Source organism: Toxotes jaculatrix, chromosome 2 (assembly GCF_017976425.1).
Source record: "Toxotes jaculatrix isolate fToxJac2 chromosome 2, fToxJac2.pri, whole genome shotgun sequence".
NCBI classification, from domain to species: Eukaryota; Metazoa; Chordata; class Actinopteri; family Toxotidae; genus Toxotes; species Toxotes jaculatrix.
Window position 1 is genome coordinate 5,753,921 of NC_054395.1, and position 20,337 is coordinate 5,774,257.

At 41.2% G+C, this 20,337-nt stretch overlaps 1 protein-coding gene across 3 annotated transcripts in view; it reads left to right on the forward strand.

Annotated features, from left to right (window-relative positions):
* Nucleotides 1-18,609, forward strand: part of myt1b (myelin transcription factor 1b) — a 100,162-nt gene extending 81,553 nt beyond the window's left edge. For 2 of the 3 annotated variants that reach the window (XM_041053608.1, XM_041053613.1), the window contains 15 exons: nt 943-1,077; nt 2,445-2,535; nt 2,783-2,899; nt 5,204-5,418; nt 5,979-6,166; nt 8,700-8,957; nt 9,632-9,786; nt 10,063-10,125; nt 11,133-11,195; nt 11,530-11,610; nt 12,232-12,453; nt 13,017-13,108; nt 13,232-13,335; nt 14,218-14,361; nt 14,538-18,609. In XM_041053608.1, coding sequence (XP_040909542.1) covers nt 943-1,077; nt 2,445-2,535; nt 2,783-2,899; nt 5,204-5,418; nt 5,979-6,166; nt 8,700-8,957; nt 9,632-9,786; nt 10,063-10,125; nt 11,133-11,195; nt 11,530-11,610; nt 12,232-12,453; nt 13,017-13,108; nt 13,232-13,335; nt 14,218-14,361; nt 14,538-14,681 — 2,072 coding nt within the window. In that variant the 3' untranslated portion in view covers nt 14,682-18,609. The remainder of the gene's footprint in view (nt 1-942; nt 1,078-2,444; nt 2,536-2,782; nt 2,900-5,203; nt 5,419-5,978; nt 6,167-8,699; nt 8,958-9,631; nt 9,787-10,062; nt 10,126-11,132; nt 11,196-11,529; nt 11,611-12,231; nt 12,454-13,016; nt 13,109-13,231; nt 13,336-14,217; nt 14,362-14,537) is intronic. The other variant, XM_041053612.1, reaches the window with a different exon arrangement.
* The last annotated feature ends 1,728 nt before the right edge of the window (nt 18,610-20,337 follow it).

Sequence of the window (20,337 nt, forward strand, 5' to 3'; positions counted from 1 at the left end):
CACAAGAGAGACGACAGCATGTTAAAGAGAAAGAGAAGGAAGAGAGAAAAGGAAGAGTGCAGGTTGTTCCACAGTCAGTCGTGGAGTGTTTGTTTACATGCTGCATATGTTCGGGCCTTGTATTTCACAGTTGGCACGCTGCCCACTTGTCATGCTCCTCACTGTATAGCAGTAGTGCGATTACATGCCTGGTAGTGCTGCCCTCTTCTTGGCCTCAACTCCCTCCTGTGGTGACATTCCTGTTCTGCTCAACACTAATTAGGAGATGCATGTCTCGTTAACATTCAATTTGAAGGCCAATAGAGCATCACACCATCCTCTTGCTCCTTTTCCCTCTCTTCAGTACTGGCTGGCCTACCTCCATTATCAGTAGGGAGGAGTAGGTACCTTTAATTATGTGTAAATTATAGTGGTGTAATTTCCTCCTGATGTATTTGCAGGTGTTGTTTTGTCCAAGATCCAAATGAGATCCTTGAAAATATCAGATGAGTGTAACAAGGGGGTGGAAATGATCAAACCATACGGGATAAGTAGGTCGATTTTATCTGGGTTAACTTTGGAAAAGCTGTAATATTTCATACATTTGATAGTATTTCACCCTTGAAGGCATTTACAGGAACACACTAATCACATTTAGACTGATGCATAAAACACCTTGCGCGTCTACAGAGATACATAAGACACGAGGAGCAGATACAGATGGTGTTGCCTTTGTACACTTGTCTGAAATATGTCTAGATTTCATGCTCAGCCAAGCAGACTGTCTGATGGCATTAACCACTTGCTTTTGTCCTCCTTATCCATCCCACATTCCCCTCTCCTCATATCTCTCTTTCTGTCTCTCTGTCTCTCTCATCACTCTGTTTCTCTTCTCCTCTCCTCTTCTCTCCTCATCCCTTTCTCCTTCTTTCTGCTTCTACCCTCCTATCCTCTTCCATCCAGAGAGCAGTAGGCCAGAGAAGAGGGAGATCAAGTGTCCCACTCCGGGGTGTGATGGGACGGGTCACGTGACCGGTCTTTACCCCCACCACCGCAGCCTGTCAGGCTGTCCGCACAAGGACAGGATCCCCCCGGAGAGTGAGTTTTTTTCAGCTGCTTAGAAGATGAAAATAAGCACTGAGAGAACAAAAATGACAACAAAGGACAGTCTGACATTGATAGAAACCCTCTACCTCTCCTTATTGTAGGGTTAGACATCACATGAGAGCTGTGAAACCAGTTTAATCATGATTTTGCAAGGTTTTGAAGAGTTGGTGTTCTGATCCAGGCTTACTGAATCAAGGTCGCCTTGGCCTCTGCATCAGATGCTCAGACCATCCATGTGCTTACAGGGCACGACGAGCTGCTAAACATCTCACTTGGAGGCTGTTGGCATTACCAATTTATTCTGCTGAGAGAGGATAGATTCAAACATGTAGAAGTTGACAAGTCAAAGAGGTTGACTTTACTGGCAAAATTCAAAATGGTTGAATTTGGTTCACTGGTTTGGTTCTTTAAAAATAAGCAGATAGGAATTTGCAGTGGTATTATGTTTTTCCTTCTCAGCCCTATATCTCCATGTTTTTGTAAAGATGCTTCCTACATACATATCAGAGGCCATCTTTCTGTAGCCATGACTACAAGTCCATTAAATGTAGTCCAGTTCCCTGCTATTCTCTCATTAAGATTCACTTCATGGCCCTGCTGGTATTTATATCTAGGGACTGTACAAAAACTATTAGGAGGGGCGGAGAAGGTCAGAAATCATTGTACTTTTTCTTTTTGCTAATGGTAGGGTAGACTAATTTTATGGGGAGCAGGGTATGGTCTTTGTATTTGTTCTCATCTGACATTAATATTTTATTTTAAATTTATTGCGAGCCAAAAAAAAATAAAAAGAGACCATCATGCGATAGGATCACACCAGCTGCAATGCCAAATCAGTGTGTATGGCGCACATTACTCAATATTCTAACCATGTGATCCCATCAGAAGATGGTCTGTAGTTTTACCTGGTGTCTTAGAGTGGACAGGAATGACTGAAACTGGGATACAGTGATTCACAACAAATGTGGGACATAGGAACACCTGTGAGAGTACTCAAAACCACCTCTGTGGTAGTTCCTGTAGGTGTCTCCAGGACCACGTTTTATATGATGATACACACATACACACACCTACACTTACACAAAAAAAAAATTACCATCAAAAACAGAAAGTAGCTGATACATTCACCATTTTGTTATGTTGCCGTAGTTGGGAGGAGGGGAGTGTCCAAGGAAAATATTTATTATTATCATTATGGATGGTTTTTTTTTTATAAAAGGAAATATACCATAAGATTCAGCCCCCTACCCACCCCAATGATTTTCATACAGTCCCTTTGATGAAAAGTATTTTGAATTGTTGAAATGGATTTTCTCTGACTGTGTTGTTCTGTGTATACATATACTTTGTCTTCCCAGTTCTGGCCATGCACGAGAATGTGCTGAAGTGTCCAACTCCTGGTTGCACCGGTCAGGGCCATGTTAACAGCAACCGTAACACACACCGCAGGTATTCATACATCGCTCTATTGTATCTGTGTAGATCTGTATTTGTATTGGAGCGTCTGTGTTTCTGCTGTGAGAGTGATATACACAGTGCGTGCATTTCCCTGCGTGTATTTGCAAGCTCATATATTCATGTATGCAGGACAGCGAACGTGTCAGTCGACATCAGCGTGATGCAGATTTACGTGGTCAGCAACATACTCTCCTTTTCATATTCATCTTTTTTTTTTCTCCTCCTCCCACTCCTCCAGTCTTTCTGGATGCCCCATTGCTGCTGCAGAGAAACTGTCCAAGAGCCACGATAAGCAGCATCTCTCTCAGCCAGGCAACGAGCACCTGAAAGGAAGTCCCAATGACCGAGTGTTAAGGTGAGTGACCAAAAAAGTATCATAGTCATACACTTTAGTCGCAAACCTAACCCTGACTTTCCTGCCTTATTGCATTAGATAAGTATGGAGTTCCAATTCCAACAAAGACAAAGTCAGAAATATAACTGAATGCATTCAGTTAATAATACTGTTAATTAATTAAGTAAAATGAAAAGTGTAAAATTAAATATAAAGCTTTATACTTTAAACATTTTTAAACTTCTTTTATGTCAAGTAAACTTCCTTTTATGCTGGCCATTAGCAAACACTGTGTGTCTGTCTCAGTAAGACTGTCTTCCCATTCCTGCAGTGTTAGTTCCAGTGCTGCATTCACAAGCATGAGGGAATTCTGAACTTTTCTTTTACTTACTTTTCTTTTTTTATGCTTATTATGTGCATATTTCCTCTCTTCATTAAGAACCACAGTGGAAATAAGTCTTTGACTATATTGCATTATCTCTCTATAATTTTTTTTAGATGTCTGTGATCTAATGTCTCCTTTCTCATAAATATACTGGAAGTAAGAGCAAGATTGGAAACACTGGATGGGAAAACCAAAAAGAGAAAGAAATGTAGGATGTAAAGGACATACAACAAGCTTTTTCAACCAACTGAGTGAAGGTTATAGGAAAAGTATAAAAGTATGAAGTTAATTTGTTTTTATATTTTATTTTAATTATTTAACTAATAGTATTAATACTTGATGTATTCAGTCATGTTTTTGACTCATGTGATATCCCCCCCTAATGCTTTCTGCCAGTTTCGGGTCTCCGTAGATAAAATGGTGAATGACAAGAGCTAAATGGAACAGGTGAACCTTTCACCTACATAAAAGCTGTCTCCTCCAATCTAAGCCCCACACAGCTGAGTCCTTTTCAAGGTTAGCTACTTCACTACTGAGCCACATAGAAACCACAGAGACAATCCTGACCTTGGTTACTGTGCCCCTCACGAGAGGTGGTGCTGGCCTGTGAATGGCTCAATATAACGAGAAAGTCTTGAAGCATCCAGTCTGGCAGTCTAATCATTACTGTCACCTCAGACACTGAGATCTCTTTATCTCCATTCATCTCCCCAACAGGCCAGGCACCGTGATCACAGCCAAAAGAATGATAATTAACACAAACCAGACGCTGGTATTATGCTAAGTCCGCGCTCTTCGTCATTGGTATTTTAATTAGTAATGCAGCCGATAAGCTAATTATGCAAGTTATAGGGGCATTGCGGGGGATAGGAAAAATAATTGCTTTCCTTGAGGAAAACCTCATCAGTGGTCAGACAAAGCATTGAGGATTAAAACATAATAAGGCCTGCTTTGTTTTTCCTTCTCACATTGTTATTAAAATTAACTTGATTGTCTTTTATGTACGAGACTGAAGAATTCCTCATGCAGTCCATGTTCTAATGGAATCCAAGCTGAATTAATAAAAAGGAAAAAAATCCCCTGTGATCAATGGTAGAAAGTTTTTTTTATTTTTTTTTTACTGTCATGAAAATCTGCCTACAGACTGTATTAGTGGTGTGCCACTGTATGAAGGCCACCCCTCAGCAGTGTGACTACCGGCCAGGTCATGCAGCTTATTAATGAGTGTGTGGTTGGAGAGTAGAGACTGTGAAGTGGGCTTGGTGGTACAGGATGCAGAGGAGGAAAAAAAAAAGGGCTTGGCCAAAGGGCTCTGAGATATGTGGACGGGGGGGGGGGGGGGGGGGGGGGTATGTTGAGGAAGGTGACTCCACTCTTCCTGTGTCTATCCTCCACCCCAACCCTGCCTCCCACCTCTTTCACCACTCCCCCTTTTTTTTTCCTTTCCCACTCTTCTCTCCGCCTTCTCTCTTCTTTCTCTCTTCCCCCACCCTTCCGCCTCTCCCTGGTCTATCGGTGGATTTACGCCAACAGGTCTGACAAAAGCCCAGGCTCTCCAGGAAAACGAGAGGGCTTAAAGCTCATAAATTCCATGCTGTACAACATGCAAATGTGCCCTCTGCTGATAAGAGAGCTTTTAATCCTGCTGCACTCCTGCTAAGTACACCGTTGCCCCTATCTTTACTCTCTCTGTGTCACTCTACCTCCCTCTCTTATTCTTATTCTCTTTTTCTTCTCTCTGTTTTTTGTTTTGATTGTGTGACTCTTTGTTGCATCAATCCTCTTTTATTTCCCATCTCTCCTTGTCTGTTCTATTTTATTCTTTTCTATTCAACTTTCTGCCTTATTTTGTCCTTAATCCTCCGCCTCTCCTCTTTTTTCTAACCACACCTTGCTAGCCCCACCAACATGTCGTCTCGCTCTCACTCTTCCCCTCACAGACCCATGTGCTTTGTGAAGCAACTGGAGGTGCCCCAGTATGGCAGCTACAGGCCCAACATGGCACCTGCCACGCCTCGCGCCAATCTGGCCAAGGAACTGGAGAAGTACTCCAAGGTGTCCTTCGATTATGCAAGCTTTGACGCTCAAGTGTTCGGGAAGCGCATGCTTGCTCCAAAGATGCCCACCAGCGAAACCTCACCCAAAGCCTTCAAAAGTAAGAGATTCAATTTTATATAGTGAATATTTCTCACATTTTTTTCCAGCATATTCTTCTGTGTACTGGTGTTTTAATAAAAGATAGCTTGTGAAATATGTTTTTTCACATTCTTGCAAATAAACGCATATCGGCAGCCAATTAGCTTAGCTTAGCTCAAAGACTGGAGGCAGGGGGAGCAGCTAGTCTGTCTACGTACAAAGGTAACAAAATCCACCAAGCAGCACCTCTTAAACTCACATATTCCCATATGTTATATCTCAGTTGTTCTTTATAGAAAACAAAGTGTAAAAACAAGTTGTGGTTTTATGTGAGGTTATATGCTGGACTGTTTCTTGGCTTGTGTAGTAGTCTTACTTCCCTGTTCCCAGTCTTAATTCTAAGCTAAATTAATTAATTACCTGGTTAATTAATTTAGATTTTTTCTTTTTATTTGTTACTACCACCGATCACTTGCATAGCATCAGAAAATATATTTATACATGTATACTCTTCTCCACTCTGTTGTATCCTGCTTTTATGATCATCTGATGTAAAATCAACTTCCTGTCGTCCTGCAGCTAAACCCTCATTCCCCAAGTCATCGTCGCCCAGCCTCAGTCTCCACGGTTACGGAAAGAGCTCCACCTTGGCCTATGACTACTCCCATGATGCCGAGGCCGCTCACATGGCTGCCACTGCCATCCTCAACCTGTCCACACGCTGCTGGGAGAAACCTGAGAACCTTAGCACCAAACCCCAAAACAAGGTAAACAGACCACGTATATACAGTATGTTTTCTCATATTACTTAGTATTTATTAAGGATTGTAAATAAAAAGAAATAAATCAGTCATCACCTATCAAAACTGAACTTGCAGATGATAAGAATCAGTCATGTATGGGTGATCTCGTTATTGTAAAGTGTTACACCGTTCGCCTCTCCATAGCACTCAGAGAAATAGATTATTAGCTGATTGTAGTGCAGATTGAAACATTGCAGGCCACAGCTGGTGAGATGAGAGGGGAAGGCAATGGGTGTGCCTTTCCTCCTTTCTCCTCTCTTCTCTTCTCTTCTCTTTGCTCATTTTTTTTTCTCCCCATCAACTCTGCATGAATATATCATCAGGAGGCATTGGCTTACAGCAACAGGATGGTGTTGAGATGCAGTTGCATCATCTCTCCCGTCCTCTTTCATCCTTTCATCCCTCCATCCCACACACTTTTCATGTTGTTATTGAATTTGGCTGGCTGCCAGTTCCCTGGATTACTTTTCCACCAGGTAGCCTTTTTTCATTATCTGCCAGACGGATCTCTCACTCTCTTTCTCCACCCCCACTACTTTTTCTTTCATTTTCTTTTCACATCTCTTCATATTTTCTTTTATCTTCCTCTCTTCCTTCCTATGCAAGTGTCACTGTTTCTCTCTGTTTCTCTGTCTATACCTCTTTATCTCTCACTCACTCCCTCCTTCCCCTCTCTGTGCACAGGAGGTGTAATTGGAGCACCACTTTCCCCCATATTGTGATTTTTAAAAGCCTTTTTGCCTCACAGAGGAGAGAAAGTGACTGCTTCATCATTTTTCGATTTCCTGACATGGTTTTAGGAAGATAAAAAGTGAAGATTAATGTCTCTGGCAGCACAGCAGAGTAAGGTGTTGTTCAGCGAAGGCACCGATCCAAGAGCAGGCCTTAGCGGCTCAGTGCTACAGCGCAGAGCAACCAGGGACTGATCTGGAATCAGAATCGGAGCCAGTTGAAATCCAATATTGAAACATTGGAACACTGAGCTCATCAACCAGGGACATTTCTGGGAACTGTTCCCGTCTTCTCTCCTCCTCTTCTAACCCTTTGATTTTTCTGGCCCTTGACCAGCCCATATGAGCGCCATTTTAGATGAATGCCGAAAACATGGCTCATCTCACCCCTCTGTTTCTGTTCATCTGCCAGCACTATCATAGAGCGTGGAGAGATGAACTGTGGTGTTGGTGCTGTTGGCAAAGTTTTACCAGAGTACATTGGATATCATCACTAACATGCTTAAGCGGTGAAGGTGCTGCTGAACTCGAACATGTAGCGCTCACACTGCTGTATGACTGTGGAAATGCTTGGTTGGTACAAGCTCGAGGGCAGTTTTACAAGCAGGTGAAGGTGGATGGGTGGAAATAGGAAGAAATCAATAATTTCATCATATGAAAGTTTAGTTTAATCTGAATCTAAATCCACTCCTTAGTGTAACCGTGGGTTATATGAAGTTATGATTCAGAAAAATGTAGATGTGTTAATGCAGATGGAGTCTGCTCAAGAGGGTGATTAAATTAATCACAATCATCATCATACAGTGATGATACACAGCATATATGAAACTGCTTCTCATACACACTGAAGTGCACCAGAGGGAACTGCGTTAGTAATTTATGTGTGAGAATGCTTATTTAGAGTTAACCATGTTTCTGTAGTAATGTTCTTCCTATACTATGTATGGATACCCAAAGTTTTCAATATTAAATATATAAAGATAAAAAAAAACCGAATCATTGTGACGAAATAGAGTGAAATTATAAATGATTAAACTTGAGTCATTATTATAAAATGTCATTTTATTATTCTTATTTGTATGATTAATTTTACTTAATGAGTTGGCACCAGTCTAAGTTCCTTCACCTTTCAGCCAACTGTCACATGCCTCACGTCTTTAGCCATTTAGCTTCTGTTAGCTAAAGCAACAACAGAGGCAAAGTGAAGCTCTTGGTGTCCCAGTGGCTGGGACATTGACTATTAAATGAAGACAAAAACACACACACACGGAAAAGATGTCAACACACAAGGCTGCAAATCTGACTGACCTATCCAGCTAACTAGCTGGATTACCTTGAGATTCCAAAGATATACTATTACAAGTATGTATACAGTGATGTGAAAAGATATCTAAAGACAGTGAAACAGTCTTAAATCTGGACTCCACTAGCCAGCTGGAGCTAGCTAACTAACTAACTAGCAGAGTGGTGAGGATGTCATTATGAAACAAAAACTGACACGTTGAAATACAGATTTCCATAATGAAATCCTAAAATAAACATTTCATAATAATGTGTTGATGAGTCAAAATCTACGATACTATTTTATAGCTTATTATGTTTCACTTAATGTATTTGTATGATTACTTATTTCCTAATATTTGTATTCATTTAATATTGAACACGTTGGGACTCTAGTTGGGAATTCAGAAAGGCAGTTAGAAGTAACTTGAGGATGATGATGTTGTGATGCAGCCCCAGTAATGAATACCCTGTTTTCTTTCCAGGAAATGGACATTGAGGTGGATGAGAATGGGACCCTGGACCTGAGTATGAAGAAGCCCTTTAAACGAGAGGGCAGTCTGTCCGCCACTAGTCCCGGGGTTCGGTCCCCAGACCCCTCCTCTTCCTCCTCTTCGTCACTGCATCACAGCGGAAGCAGCGGGATGACATCGCCCAATCTACACGCCTACAAGCAGGAGGACTGGGAGGGACCTCTGGATTACACCAAACCGAACCGCCAAAGGGAGGAGGAAATGGACGAGGTCAGTGCAGGTCTACTGAGCAGAAGTGTGAGCTCCAGACATGCAGGGTTTCCTGTGATATTAGCCACAGAGGAAGTATTGCAACATAAACAACAACAGACGAAACTCCCCCCTGAGCCTTTTGAACAAAAAACTCTTAATTGTTTACATCACTTTGTCTTCGTCTAACACCCTTGCCTTATTTCCTGTCCCCTTTTCCTCTTTCTATTATTCATTTATTTCACTGAAATGTGAGAGTTACTGTACAGTTAAAACATTGCACTGTGTAACAGAGGTGGTGTGTCAGGTGCATTGCACCATCCTGGGTTTGGCATATGCTAATTTTTACTCCTTTGAACTTTTTCAAAAGAAATATAAAGGGCCTTGAATGTAAATTTTTTATGAGGACATTCTGCATTTGGAAACATCACTTGTCTACAAAAAGAATAAAAGGGGATCAGATCAGAGACTGGTGTGCACATTGTGGTTTGCAAAGTTTCTTTGCTTGTAAACAAATATGCAAACTGTTGCGAAAATGCCATCACTCAAAAATGGTCAAAAAAAAAAAACTCAATACAACCCACCCAACAACACACCAGCACAATTTAAAGAACAAAAGGACTGCAGTGGACTTTACTAGTGCGTTGTTTTGGACACGTTTGTGCTCATCTTAATTTTTTTGGGGTGTTTTTCAGATGGAGCACACTGGCCAGTCGTTTGTGTCTTCTGACCAAGAGGACTGTGACATGATGCAGGACTGTCTAGAGGAGAGGAAGTACCCAGGAGAGGTCACAACCCCAAGCTTCAAGGTCAAGTTCCAGCCCAAGGATAGCAAGAAAGAGCTGCTCTCGTAAGTAACAAGACTCAGCAAGACAAAGGTCTACATCCAGACAGCAGACAAGAGTAGACAGCTAGCGGCTCTGTTGTGGTTTGACTGAAATGCTAACACGAGCATGTTAACATCCTCGCAGTGACATGTATATCAGAGGCAAATGGGAAAGTCTTTAGCTTTGCAGGTATTTGGACAAATACTTGCATCCTATTTAGTTAACACGCTCTGTCCTTTCTAACCTTGTGTCTCCGTGTCTTTTCTCCTCTTTGTATCTCTCTTTCTCACCCTCTCCAGGTGCCCTACACCTGGTTGTGATGGCAGTGGCCACATCACTGGAAACTATGCGTCCCATCGCAGGTATGCACCATTGCAGACTTATTTGGGTGATACAGTATGTGAGCGCTCTATATATAAACTCCAATATGAAATGTTAGCTCTGCTGAGACTCCTCTGCTGCCCACTCTGCACCTGAGTCCAAAGCTGGTGCACCACGACTAATTCAAATATTTTATTTGATCCTGACATGCCAGAGGCAATAATGTAGCGTGAGCCCGGGAAGCAAAGACGGTCATTGACTTTGATATGCATCAGTAATTTACTTCTTGCTGTCTGTCCTCTTCTTCCTAAATGACCTTGGTATGCCTTGCATTCTTAATTTCCCTTCACTCATGTCTTTTTCCTCTCTTCTTTCAATCTGTTCACACTGGCTTTCCTTCCCCCCTTCTATTTCTCTGCCTGTCCTCTGCTTTTTTTTCTCCTTTCTCTTTTTCCCCTCAGTCTGTCTGGGTGTCCTCTCGCTGATAAGAGCCTTCGGTCCCTCATGGCGGCCCACACCCCTGAACTCAAGTATGTCTGCTCTACACCTTCACCGCCTTTTCACTGCCACTTCATTGCACTGCTACTGACACTGTCCAATGCCACAGTGCTTTATTCTGCTGACGTTAACTTATCTTTTGTTGCTTGCTGCTGCCTCTGTTGCTGCTGCATCTGTCATGGTGTGTTTTTCTGCAGCAGGCTCGGACTGTGCTTACTTTCACTTCAATCAGTTCATGTAAATGTGTAATGGAACTGCAGTTCTGTAGTATATATATATAACTCTTTACTAGAAACGAGGCTTTTCACGGCTCACTGTGGACAGATACAAGAAGTGTGTAAATGGCAAAGAGCCTGAGAAGACTGGATTTAAAACAAACATGCATAAGAGTGAATAAGAAATGAGCAGAATTAACAAGCGGACCGTTTCTCTCATCTGCATAATGCCATTTTCACAAGACGCTCCACTGAGAAACATCTTCCTCTTATTATTTTTTTTTTTTTGTTAACCTTGTTTTAAATGTTAAACATTGCTGTTCCTCTTTCTCCAGATGCCCCACTCCAGGATGTGATGGCTCAGGTCACATCACAGGAAACTACGCCTCCCACAGAAGGTAACAAACAAAAAAAAAAAAAACACACACACACGCACGCACAAAAACACGAACACAAACACGGACACACAAACACACAGTGAGTCAGAGAGGCTTAGTGACAGTTCATGGTAGAATCAGACAGGGACCACATACTCACACATTTACCACACCTTGCCATGATCCTATTTTCGGCCATATTAGGCGTTTTTTGAGTTGATTTGGTTTGTAATTTTGATTGAACAAAAAAAAAAAAATTATTCTTCCTGATAATGTTCTCTCCCTTTATCAAGCAATCACTTCACCAGACCTTTTTTCAGCCCTATGTTATCAACTCCATACTTTCTGTTTTCAGTCTCTCTGGGTGCCCGCGTGCCAAGAAAAGTGGAATTAAAACTCCTACCAAGGACAACCAGGAGGACTCCGAGCTTTTAAAGTTCGTACCGCTCAGAAAGCCATAATGTCTGCTTTTAGCGAGACTGACGGTAAAAGTAAAATGCAATAAAAAAAGAAAAAGAGAGAGAGAGAAGAAAGTCACTGTGAATCATATGCACAGGTAGTGACCTGCCCCCGTAACTGAATCAAACAGTCAGGCCCTTACTGATGGGAAAATACACTTACTGCAGATACTGATGCTGAATGTAGTTCATGGTAGAGTATCGTAGAGAACATAATCAATACATAAGAAATACATGGGCTTCATATTGCATTTGCACACAAAACAGTTAATTTAACAGCATGTTGATAACAGCATGTGCTAAACTTAATAGCTCTTGCATTAGTAATATTATTCATTGCATAAATAATCTGTCAAGCACAGATGTAAGAAAATGAATTTGGCCCAGTAGAGAAAGTATGTAACTTAAATCTTCATTATAATATTCTGAACTTTCTCTACAGTTTATATTTTTGGTTTCTCCTTGTCTAACCCTTGTGCCTTCTCACTCTCTTTATTTCTTTCCTTGCTGCCTGGCTTCAACACTTCCTCTCCCTCTCCTGCTGCACAACTCTCCACTCGTCTTTTTCTTGTTTCCCTTCTTTCCTCTGCTCCCTGCAGATGCCCGGTGCCGGGCTGCGACAGCCTGGGCCACATCAGTGGGAAGTACGCCACACACCGCAGCGCCTACGGGTGTCCGCTGGCGGCCCGCAGACAGAAGGAGGGTCTCCTAAACGGCACACCCTTCAACTGGAAGGCCTTCAAGGCAGACGGGCCGACCTGTCCCACCCCAGGCTGTGACGGCTCCGGACATGCTAATGGAAGCTTCCTCACTCACCGCAGGTAAGTTGTGTAGAGGCAGTTTCTATTTTTTTTTAACTAGACTTTAGACTTGGTTTGACAGGGAAACAACTTTATGCTGTGCTGGAAAGTTTAAGGAACTCCCATTTCTCTGTTCCTGTTTTTAGGCTAGCTCTCTTCTGGTTCTAACTAGACCACTACACTACAAGGCCACCAGCTGTTCATATTAGACTCCAAGTAGGGAGTATATTTGAGGTCTTACCTGTCCTATATGCCCATAAATAATCAAAAACCATATTTTTACACCCCAAACCTGTTTTCCTGCATTTTACATGTAGAACTAAAATGATTATGTGGTGTCCTACAATTTAATACTGGGCCTGAACGCCTCCTGTGTAGGTACATAAAGCACCAGAGCTACTGCTCCTCTTACACCACGCTGCTCACAGTTAGAAATTTCTATATGTCTTACGATATAATGTCAAATGTGATAACTGAGGCTGCAGAGTAATCTGTGTGACTGTATGTGAGTTAGTGTGAACAGTACAGTGACCCCCCCCCCCCCCCCCCCCCGCCTCCTCTCTGTGTTGCTCTTGTGTCCCCAGCCTCTCAGGATGCCCCAGAGCCATGTACGCCAAGAAGAAGGCCAAGTTCCCCACAGAGGACTATCTGAGCACCAAGTTCAGAGCCGGTGATGGTGAGATGAAATAAACATTGGAAATCAGTTTGTGTGTGAAATTCTTGAATGTGGCAGCTAAAACATAAACAGACCAGACCAGACTATTCTTCTCTGTTCTAATGTATCTGTCTTCTCCTTTAGTTTTGGACAATGATGAGGACATCAAGCAACTCAACAAAGAGATTAACGACCTCAATGAATCCAACAATGAAATGGAGGCTGACATGGTCAACCTGCAGACTCAGGTGAGATCACTGAACATGTGGTGGATTCTTACAGGACAGTTTTACCAAATTTAGAGTATTTGTCATATACGAGACTTAAAGTACTGAATTCTGTCACTTGAGCCCGTTAAGCAACATTTCATATATTGTTTGCATATTACAACAAAGCTTTAAAATGTTCTGCCTGGTTGTGAAGCTTAACTCAAAAATAACAAATAAAGAAAAAAAATGAAAATGAAATGAAAAATGTTTAAGCAATGAAGCAATAAACTCAGCTCAGTACACTCAGGGATTTTGCTGCTACGACCTTACCTGGTATTCTACGACCAGTAGCTTATCATGGCTAATGTTAGCAAACCTTAGGTACTGTAAATAGCTTGTTTTATCTTTTAACATTGTCCTGTAATTGCAACTTGTGGCCACAGTATTCAGCAAATATTACATAAGCTTGTTTTAAAGGAAAGGGCAGGTGACATCTGATATTTTGTTACAGTCAAGAAATCCCCTGAAAAAGAGAAGAACCAGCTCCCAGACTGTCTGTGGCTCTCAGCTCCAGGGCCTGTTGGTTCTTACTGGAGAGCTAAATCTTTAAAAGCAGCTCACAAACATACAGCTTCATTTTTAGAAGAGGCTAATTAGCTGGACACTATTGTTTTTATAGCACACAAAATAAGGACTATTTTCAGCCGTGGATGAATACACATTGGTGCTGTAGTAAGTATTTCTAGGAACAGTGTATGTGGGATTGAGGTACATGTTGCATGTGTTATGGAAGTAGTTGACAAAAAATGTGAACATCATCATCAACTTACTCTTGAAATGAATTCCTAGTTACAGATAAGTTACAACCTCATGCCTAAAGTGGTAGCACTGGTATAAAAAACCTGTTGCCATGTGTTGCAGATCTCCTCCATGGAGAAGAACCTGAAGAGCATCGAGCACGAGAACAAGATGATCGAAGAGCAGAACGAGGCCCTCTTCATGGAGCTGTCTGGTCTCAGCCGCGCCCTGATCCGCAGCTTGGCTAATATACGCTTGCCGCACATGGTGAGTTGTTATCCACATACACACACACACACACACACAGGGCAGGACCTCCGTGCACACACCGTTTTGGCTGATTTAATGTATTTGTTCTGAGGTAAATCTCGTGTGTTGAAAAGCGTATAGGCGTTTGTTCCCCTGCTCTTCTCAGCTGAGATTGGTTGTTGTTTGCACCACAGCAGGAGCCAATCACCGAGCAGAACTTCGACAGCTATGTGAGCACGCTGACCGACATGTACACTAACAAGGACTGCTTCCAGAGCCCCGAGAACAAGGCTCTGCTGGAGAGTATCAACAAAGCTGTGAAGGGCATCAAAGTCTGAGGCTCGAGACACACACACACACAAACACACACACGGAGAAAACGCAAACTGTCTTGAAGCGCAGGAGCGTGACGGAGGTGAAGATGGAGAGACGGAGGAGAGATGTTGAAATACTCTACAATATATTGAAATATGATTCAAAAACAAAAAGGGAATTCAGGTTATTTAAATAAACGGCAACTTAAAAAAAAATTCAACCCAGGGAGCACTCTGTTAGAAGAAAAGTGACGCGGACCAAAATCCACACCATGCTGCTGCTGGGATCAGGAGGAAGAAACAGATTCTTCAGTCAGAATGGATGGAAAAGAAGAATTATGTTACTAGAAACTGTGTCCGGGGGGTTTAATATGCTGTATGTTTACCTGTTGTCTCTTTCGTGTCCGTAACTGTTTTTGGAGGTTTCACTGTTGCGCGGCTGATCGGTTTTCACGCTTCACATCAACGTAAACGTGGTGGAATGCGAACACGGGATCGCTCACAGGAGCTGGGTGACAGGAAGAGGAGGACACGGATGAGCTGAACGTGAAGACTTTCAGTGCTGTCCTGTAGCATTCACTGTGGCGAGTGTGTGTGTGCGTTCGCCGGCTCCAGAAGCTCTCTGATTCATGACCACACACACACACCCCAGCAATATGAAGCATGCACTACACTGAATTTGTGTTTGCTTTGTGGTATTACTGCGTTAAAGATGTCAACAGCGCAATGTTGACTCAGTTTAGCGGGAAAAAAAAATTCTTCGAGTAATGTCGTGAGACAGATCCAGGAACAGTGTAGGTTGTTTCTTTTTTCGTGGGACAGCTGATTCCATGTTTTGAAAAGCAGCAGATAAATCTTTTTTTTTTTTTTTTTTTGTAAACTGAAATGAAAATAGTAATAGTGTGCACACATTTCAAATTCAGTTAGTCATATCAATAGTATTTATCAACATAGGAATTGCACTTCATTTCAATTAATAGTTTTGTGGTACATTAATTATTGTTATATATGAATTATTTAAACTTGTGGACATTTAAATTGTAACTTATTGCCATTTATGTTATTGAGGTTTATTTATTTGAAGCAATCTATTTATTAACTTGGTTTTGTAACACACAAAAATGCATCTTTACTGATACTCACAGTCAAAGCGATTTGCAGATGTCTTACGTCAATATTTTAAGAATCTATATAGATAACTGACAAGGCATATTTTGTTTTGAGTACTTTTTAAAAACCTTTTTAAGTGCAGATGTTTTATAACTGACAAAATTTTTGATAATTTTACAAAAAAAAAGTTATTTTTTTGGGTTGTTCTTGTTTCTCCTCCCTTTTGTTTATGTTCTTTCTGTTACTGCTACATTCAGAAACCCACTGCTGAGAAAAAAAAAAGAAAGTATGTATTTATTATTTATTTAATATGAAAGAAATTGACTGATATGGCTGTATATTTATTTTGTTATTTATGTGCGTGATGTGACGGTTGAGTCTGAGTAGTCTTAAAGATCCACTGCTAATATTTAAATAAAGAAACAAAATCAATACAAATACTGTTTGATTACTTAGGCTTATACCTAGACATACCAGCAGCTGATTGTAAAGACAAAAAAATTCCCCAACAAAAGCAATCACTGTTCTGTTGCTATCTGGTCTCTGTGTGTTTGCTTTTGTGAGGTGAAAGAAAACCAAGAAATGTTCATTTAAAAAAAAAACTAAACTAAACTAAATAAAACAAAACAAAACAAAAAAAAAACAGAGTTCAAAAATGTTACCTCTCCCAAGCGCTTTGTAGCGGCCACCACTGGCTCACCCAAAACCTCTGTAATGTACCATAGATGCTTAAGTAATGCTTTTTTTTTCTTATTTATTATTTTCAGCAGTACAATGGTACATTTATAGAGCTGTATTCCAGCAGTGTTTTAGGCTGGATGTATGGGTCTAAAACACACACACACACACGCACACACACACACACACAGCGACATATCCAACCCTAGAGGATACTGTAGGATGGCCTCCTTTGACAAACTTCTATCAGATAAGCATACACACCCTTGTAGCCTTACTCTAGATTTTAATTTTTTGATGCACAAAGTGCCACTGAAAAAAAAAACAAAACAAAAAACAAAACAAGAGAACTCACTTTCTTTCCTGATTCTTCGCATTTCTGCAATGTAACAATGTCTGGTCCCGGGAAGACCACGGCATCAAGAGAGTGGTGATTGTTTCAGATGCCTTTATTTCTCTGCCAAGATGGCCATAAGTACACTATATATACATTCTGTATAAATAGATTTTAAAGATGCTATATATATGAATATAAACATACATATATTTTTCCAGTGTAATTGTTGACTTGCTCTTCTTCTTCTCTTGTATTACCTTATCAAAGGATCGCTAGCTGTCTAGAAGAGATGTGAGGGGCGTTATCAATAGGAGGCAGTTACACCTTATTTAATATCATTAAGACCTGCTCAACTGTGGCTTTAAACATACCATTCAGTCAAGCTGAAGGCAAAGTAGGCGTTGTTGATGAAACAGTACAATACTTTGGAAGTGTTTTCATAGGTTTCCTTTCCTCCTTTTCTTTCTTTGTCTGTCCTTGATCCAGAAATGTCAGAAACATCTACTGTGTGTTGTACTACTGAATCTGAGAAATGACTGTCAATTTGAAACTAGATGGTTGGCTCTTTGTCATGTGTCATGTGAGTTCATGTATATTAAAAAAAAAAAAAGATGATGCCTCTGAATAATGTTCTGCACATAGTGTTTGGCGACATTGTGCAGTTATTGTATTGTTAATGGTAAGGCCTGCTCGCTATGAGCCCACTCTCTCTAATGTTGAAACAAGCAAGTAGGAGACTTTAGTGTAACCTGCCTTTGAGTGATCTGTCGCAGCTACTGTGGTGTACAGTATGATACCCTTGTGTAACGCTGATGTCAAAGGCATGTTGTAAATGTGCTTTTAGCCAATGTAGAATGAAACTCCTTTGTGCACTTTCTCACTGTTGAAAATGCCAGCATTTGAGTCTTGACTTGGGAAAACCCCAATAGATCACAGGCAATAGCAAGTATTCACCCCCCACCACTGGAGGGCTCATTACAAAGCATTGTCACACCTGTTTGTTGCTGTTCATATAGAGAACAACCTGTGTGTTATGTCAGATAGAGACATCTCTTCGATTCAGGGGGTTCGATGCTCAAAAATGTATGAAAAGGGAAGTGGTACTTTCTTTTCCAAACAAACAAAAAAAAAAAACAAAACAAAAAAAAAAACAAAAGAGACTGACAGGAAGCAGAGCTTGGTTCTCAGGTGACCGGGGAGAGCTGCTGAAGCAGAACAGAGCTATGCCATAGGTCAGCCAGTCAGCTGAGGCTAGAGGCGATAGCAGCGGCTGGATCAAGGCCACGTGTGAAACGAGATGAGTGTGTGGGAGTGGGAAATTGATTTGCCAGGCTACACAGTCTCCCCCTTGTTTTAGGAGGAGGTGTTTGTTGCATAAATATGTGTCTATCACTCAAAAGAATGTCAAAGCTTTTTATGACTTTTAAACCCACTGCTCCCCCCCCCCCCCCCTTCCCTTCTTCATGTCTTGTGTAACCTTTCCTCAGGAAAGATAGTTTTGATGCATTTGGTTAACAAAGTAGCATATCCTTCCTCTCTTGAAATGCACGAGAATACTACCGGATAGTGTTAAGACTGTGAATATTCTCCTAACTTATTTGATATGGCATGACCCCTTTTAAACTGCTTGATGAAAATGTCTACTGAGGTATGTAAATGAAAAACACTGAGGCCATGAAAGCATAGCATTTTCAAAAAATGTCAGCTGAGAAAGCAAACGCAGCCTACGGTTGGTTCTGCGCCCACACACTGTATGTTTTCTTATTTACATAAAAGTACTGAGTGATGGAGTGAGGAGCTTTATTATTCTAAATAGCAAAGAAAATTTTTTAAAAAAAGGAAGGAAGGAAGGAAGGAACAGGGCCCAGTTTCCCTGAAGCACCTGGAATGAAAATGAATTTAACATGATGACACTTTTCAGGGAAACCAGTCCAGACCAAAATCCAGCTGTGCATTTAAGGGGGAGGGGGGGGTGGGGGGTGGGGGGTGGAGCCAAAGCCACACTTTGGCTCATAAGAAAGAAATATCAAGTTGAGTGGCACTTTTCATCAAGCTGAGCAAAACCAAAAGCCCCCCCCCCCACCACCACGACCACCACCCACCCCTCCCCACCTTCCTCCCCCTTCTCCCTGCTGTAGTTACGAGCTGTGTGGTCTTATCATGTGTGCCTTTCTCACTCCACTCATTTCAAGATATGGTATGTTTACACTTGGCAAACCTGGTTCAAATACTTCTGAAAACATTTGGTCTGGATCTAGATCTCTTAGCCAATACTTTCGGGGAAGTTGGGTCAGGGGGTGGGGAGGGGGGTTATTATGTATAGGGAGATAAAATAAATGTGTCTTTTACATGCAGCTAGTGGCCATTTTATTTTATTTATTTTTTTGACAGAGCTACAAAACAACAAGCTTTTGTTAGTCTAAAGAAACTGTGAGCTCACTCTGTCAATTCAGGTGCCAGACTGCATGGACTGTTTCTGTGAAGGAATCTGAAGAACATCATCACCACCATCCCTAGATAATGCATCAGTGTGCAGGGCATTATTTTGAAACAAGTGGAAGTCTCTGTACATATTTGTATTAAGAGGAAATAGTGTTATTGTTGTTGTATTGAAGACAAGTTAAAAATGGTTTAAAAAAAAATAGTTTGTGACAAAGAAAAAAAAAATCCACAGCCAAGGGTTGTCCTGCTAGCACATTTTTACAGAGATGAGCTATTTTTACTGGTGATTTTCTAGGCATTGATATTGATATCCTTTTAAGAAAGTACAAAACTTCCAAAATTACAAGCACTTCCACAACGATAGATTGTATGGTAATTTTTGTTACTTTTGTAGATGTGGTTGTTCCTTTGCTACTGCACCATTTTGTAAAGTGGGACAGGCCTTGGCTGTGTGTCCTCGGGGTCTTATTTATTTTTATTTATTTTTGTTTTTTTGTTTTTTTTTGTTTGGGAAGTAAAACACTGTAGATGGGCTGAATTTGTGACTGTGTGTTTGTGTACTTGTGTACATGTTCCCCTGTTCCTGTGTCAGTGTTATAAACCAGAGAAGTGATGTCAGTTATTGTGGGGGTATGAACCATTTTAAATGTTCTCTATGAAAAACACAAATAAAGAGTCATAGACAAGAATGACTCTGTCGTATCTGTATGTATGTGTGTGTACAGTGAGCAGCTAGGGAATGCATTGTGTCATTGTAGGTCCTCACAAGAATAGACAGACGTGTGTGTGTGTGTGTGTGTGTGTGTGTGTGTAAGAGAGAAATTATTGATCGAACACTGCCATAACACCAGAGCTTTTGAATAAGTGCAGGTATATGATATGCACTGACACATTGTATGCATGGCCGAGCAGTCAGATAACACACACACTGCTGTTGTCATGACTGCCGAACAAAATGGGGGACTTCAGTGTGCTGTTAGCATGTAGTTACATGTAGTTCATATGCTGAGCTGCACTGACATCTGGTGGAGCATTTAGTGAACATACGTGTTGTGTAAACCCCCTAACAATGAGTATTAATCATAGAACTCATCTTTCTGCAGCTGTTGACAG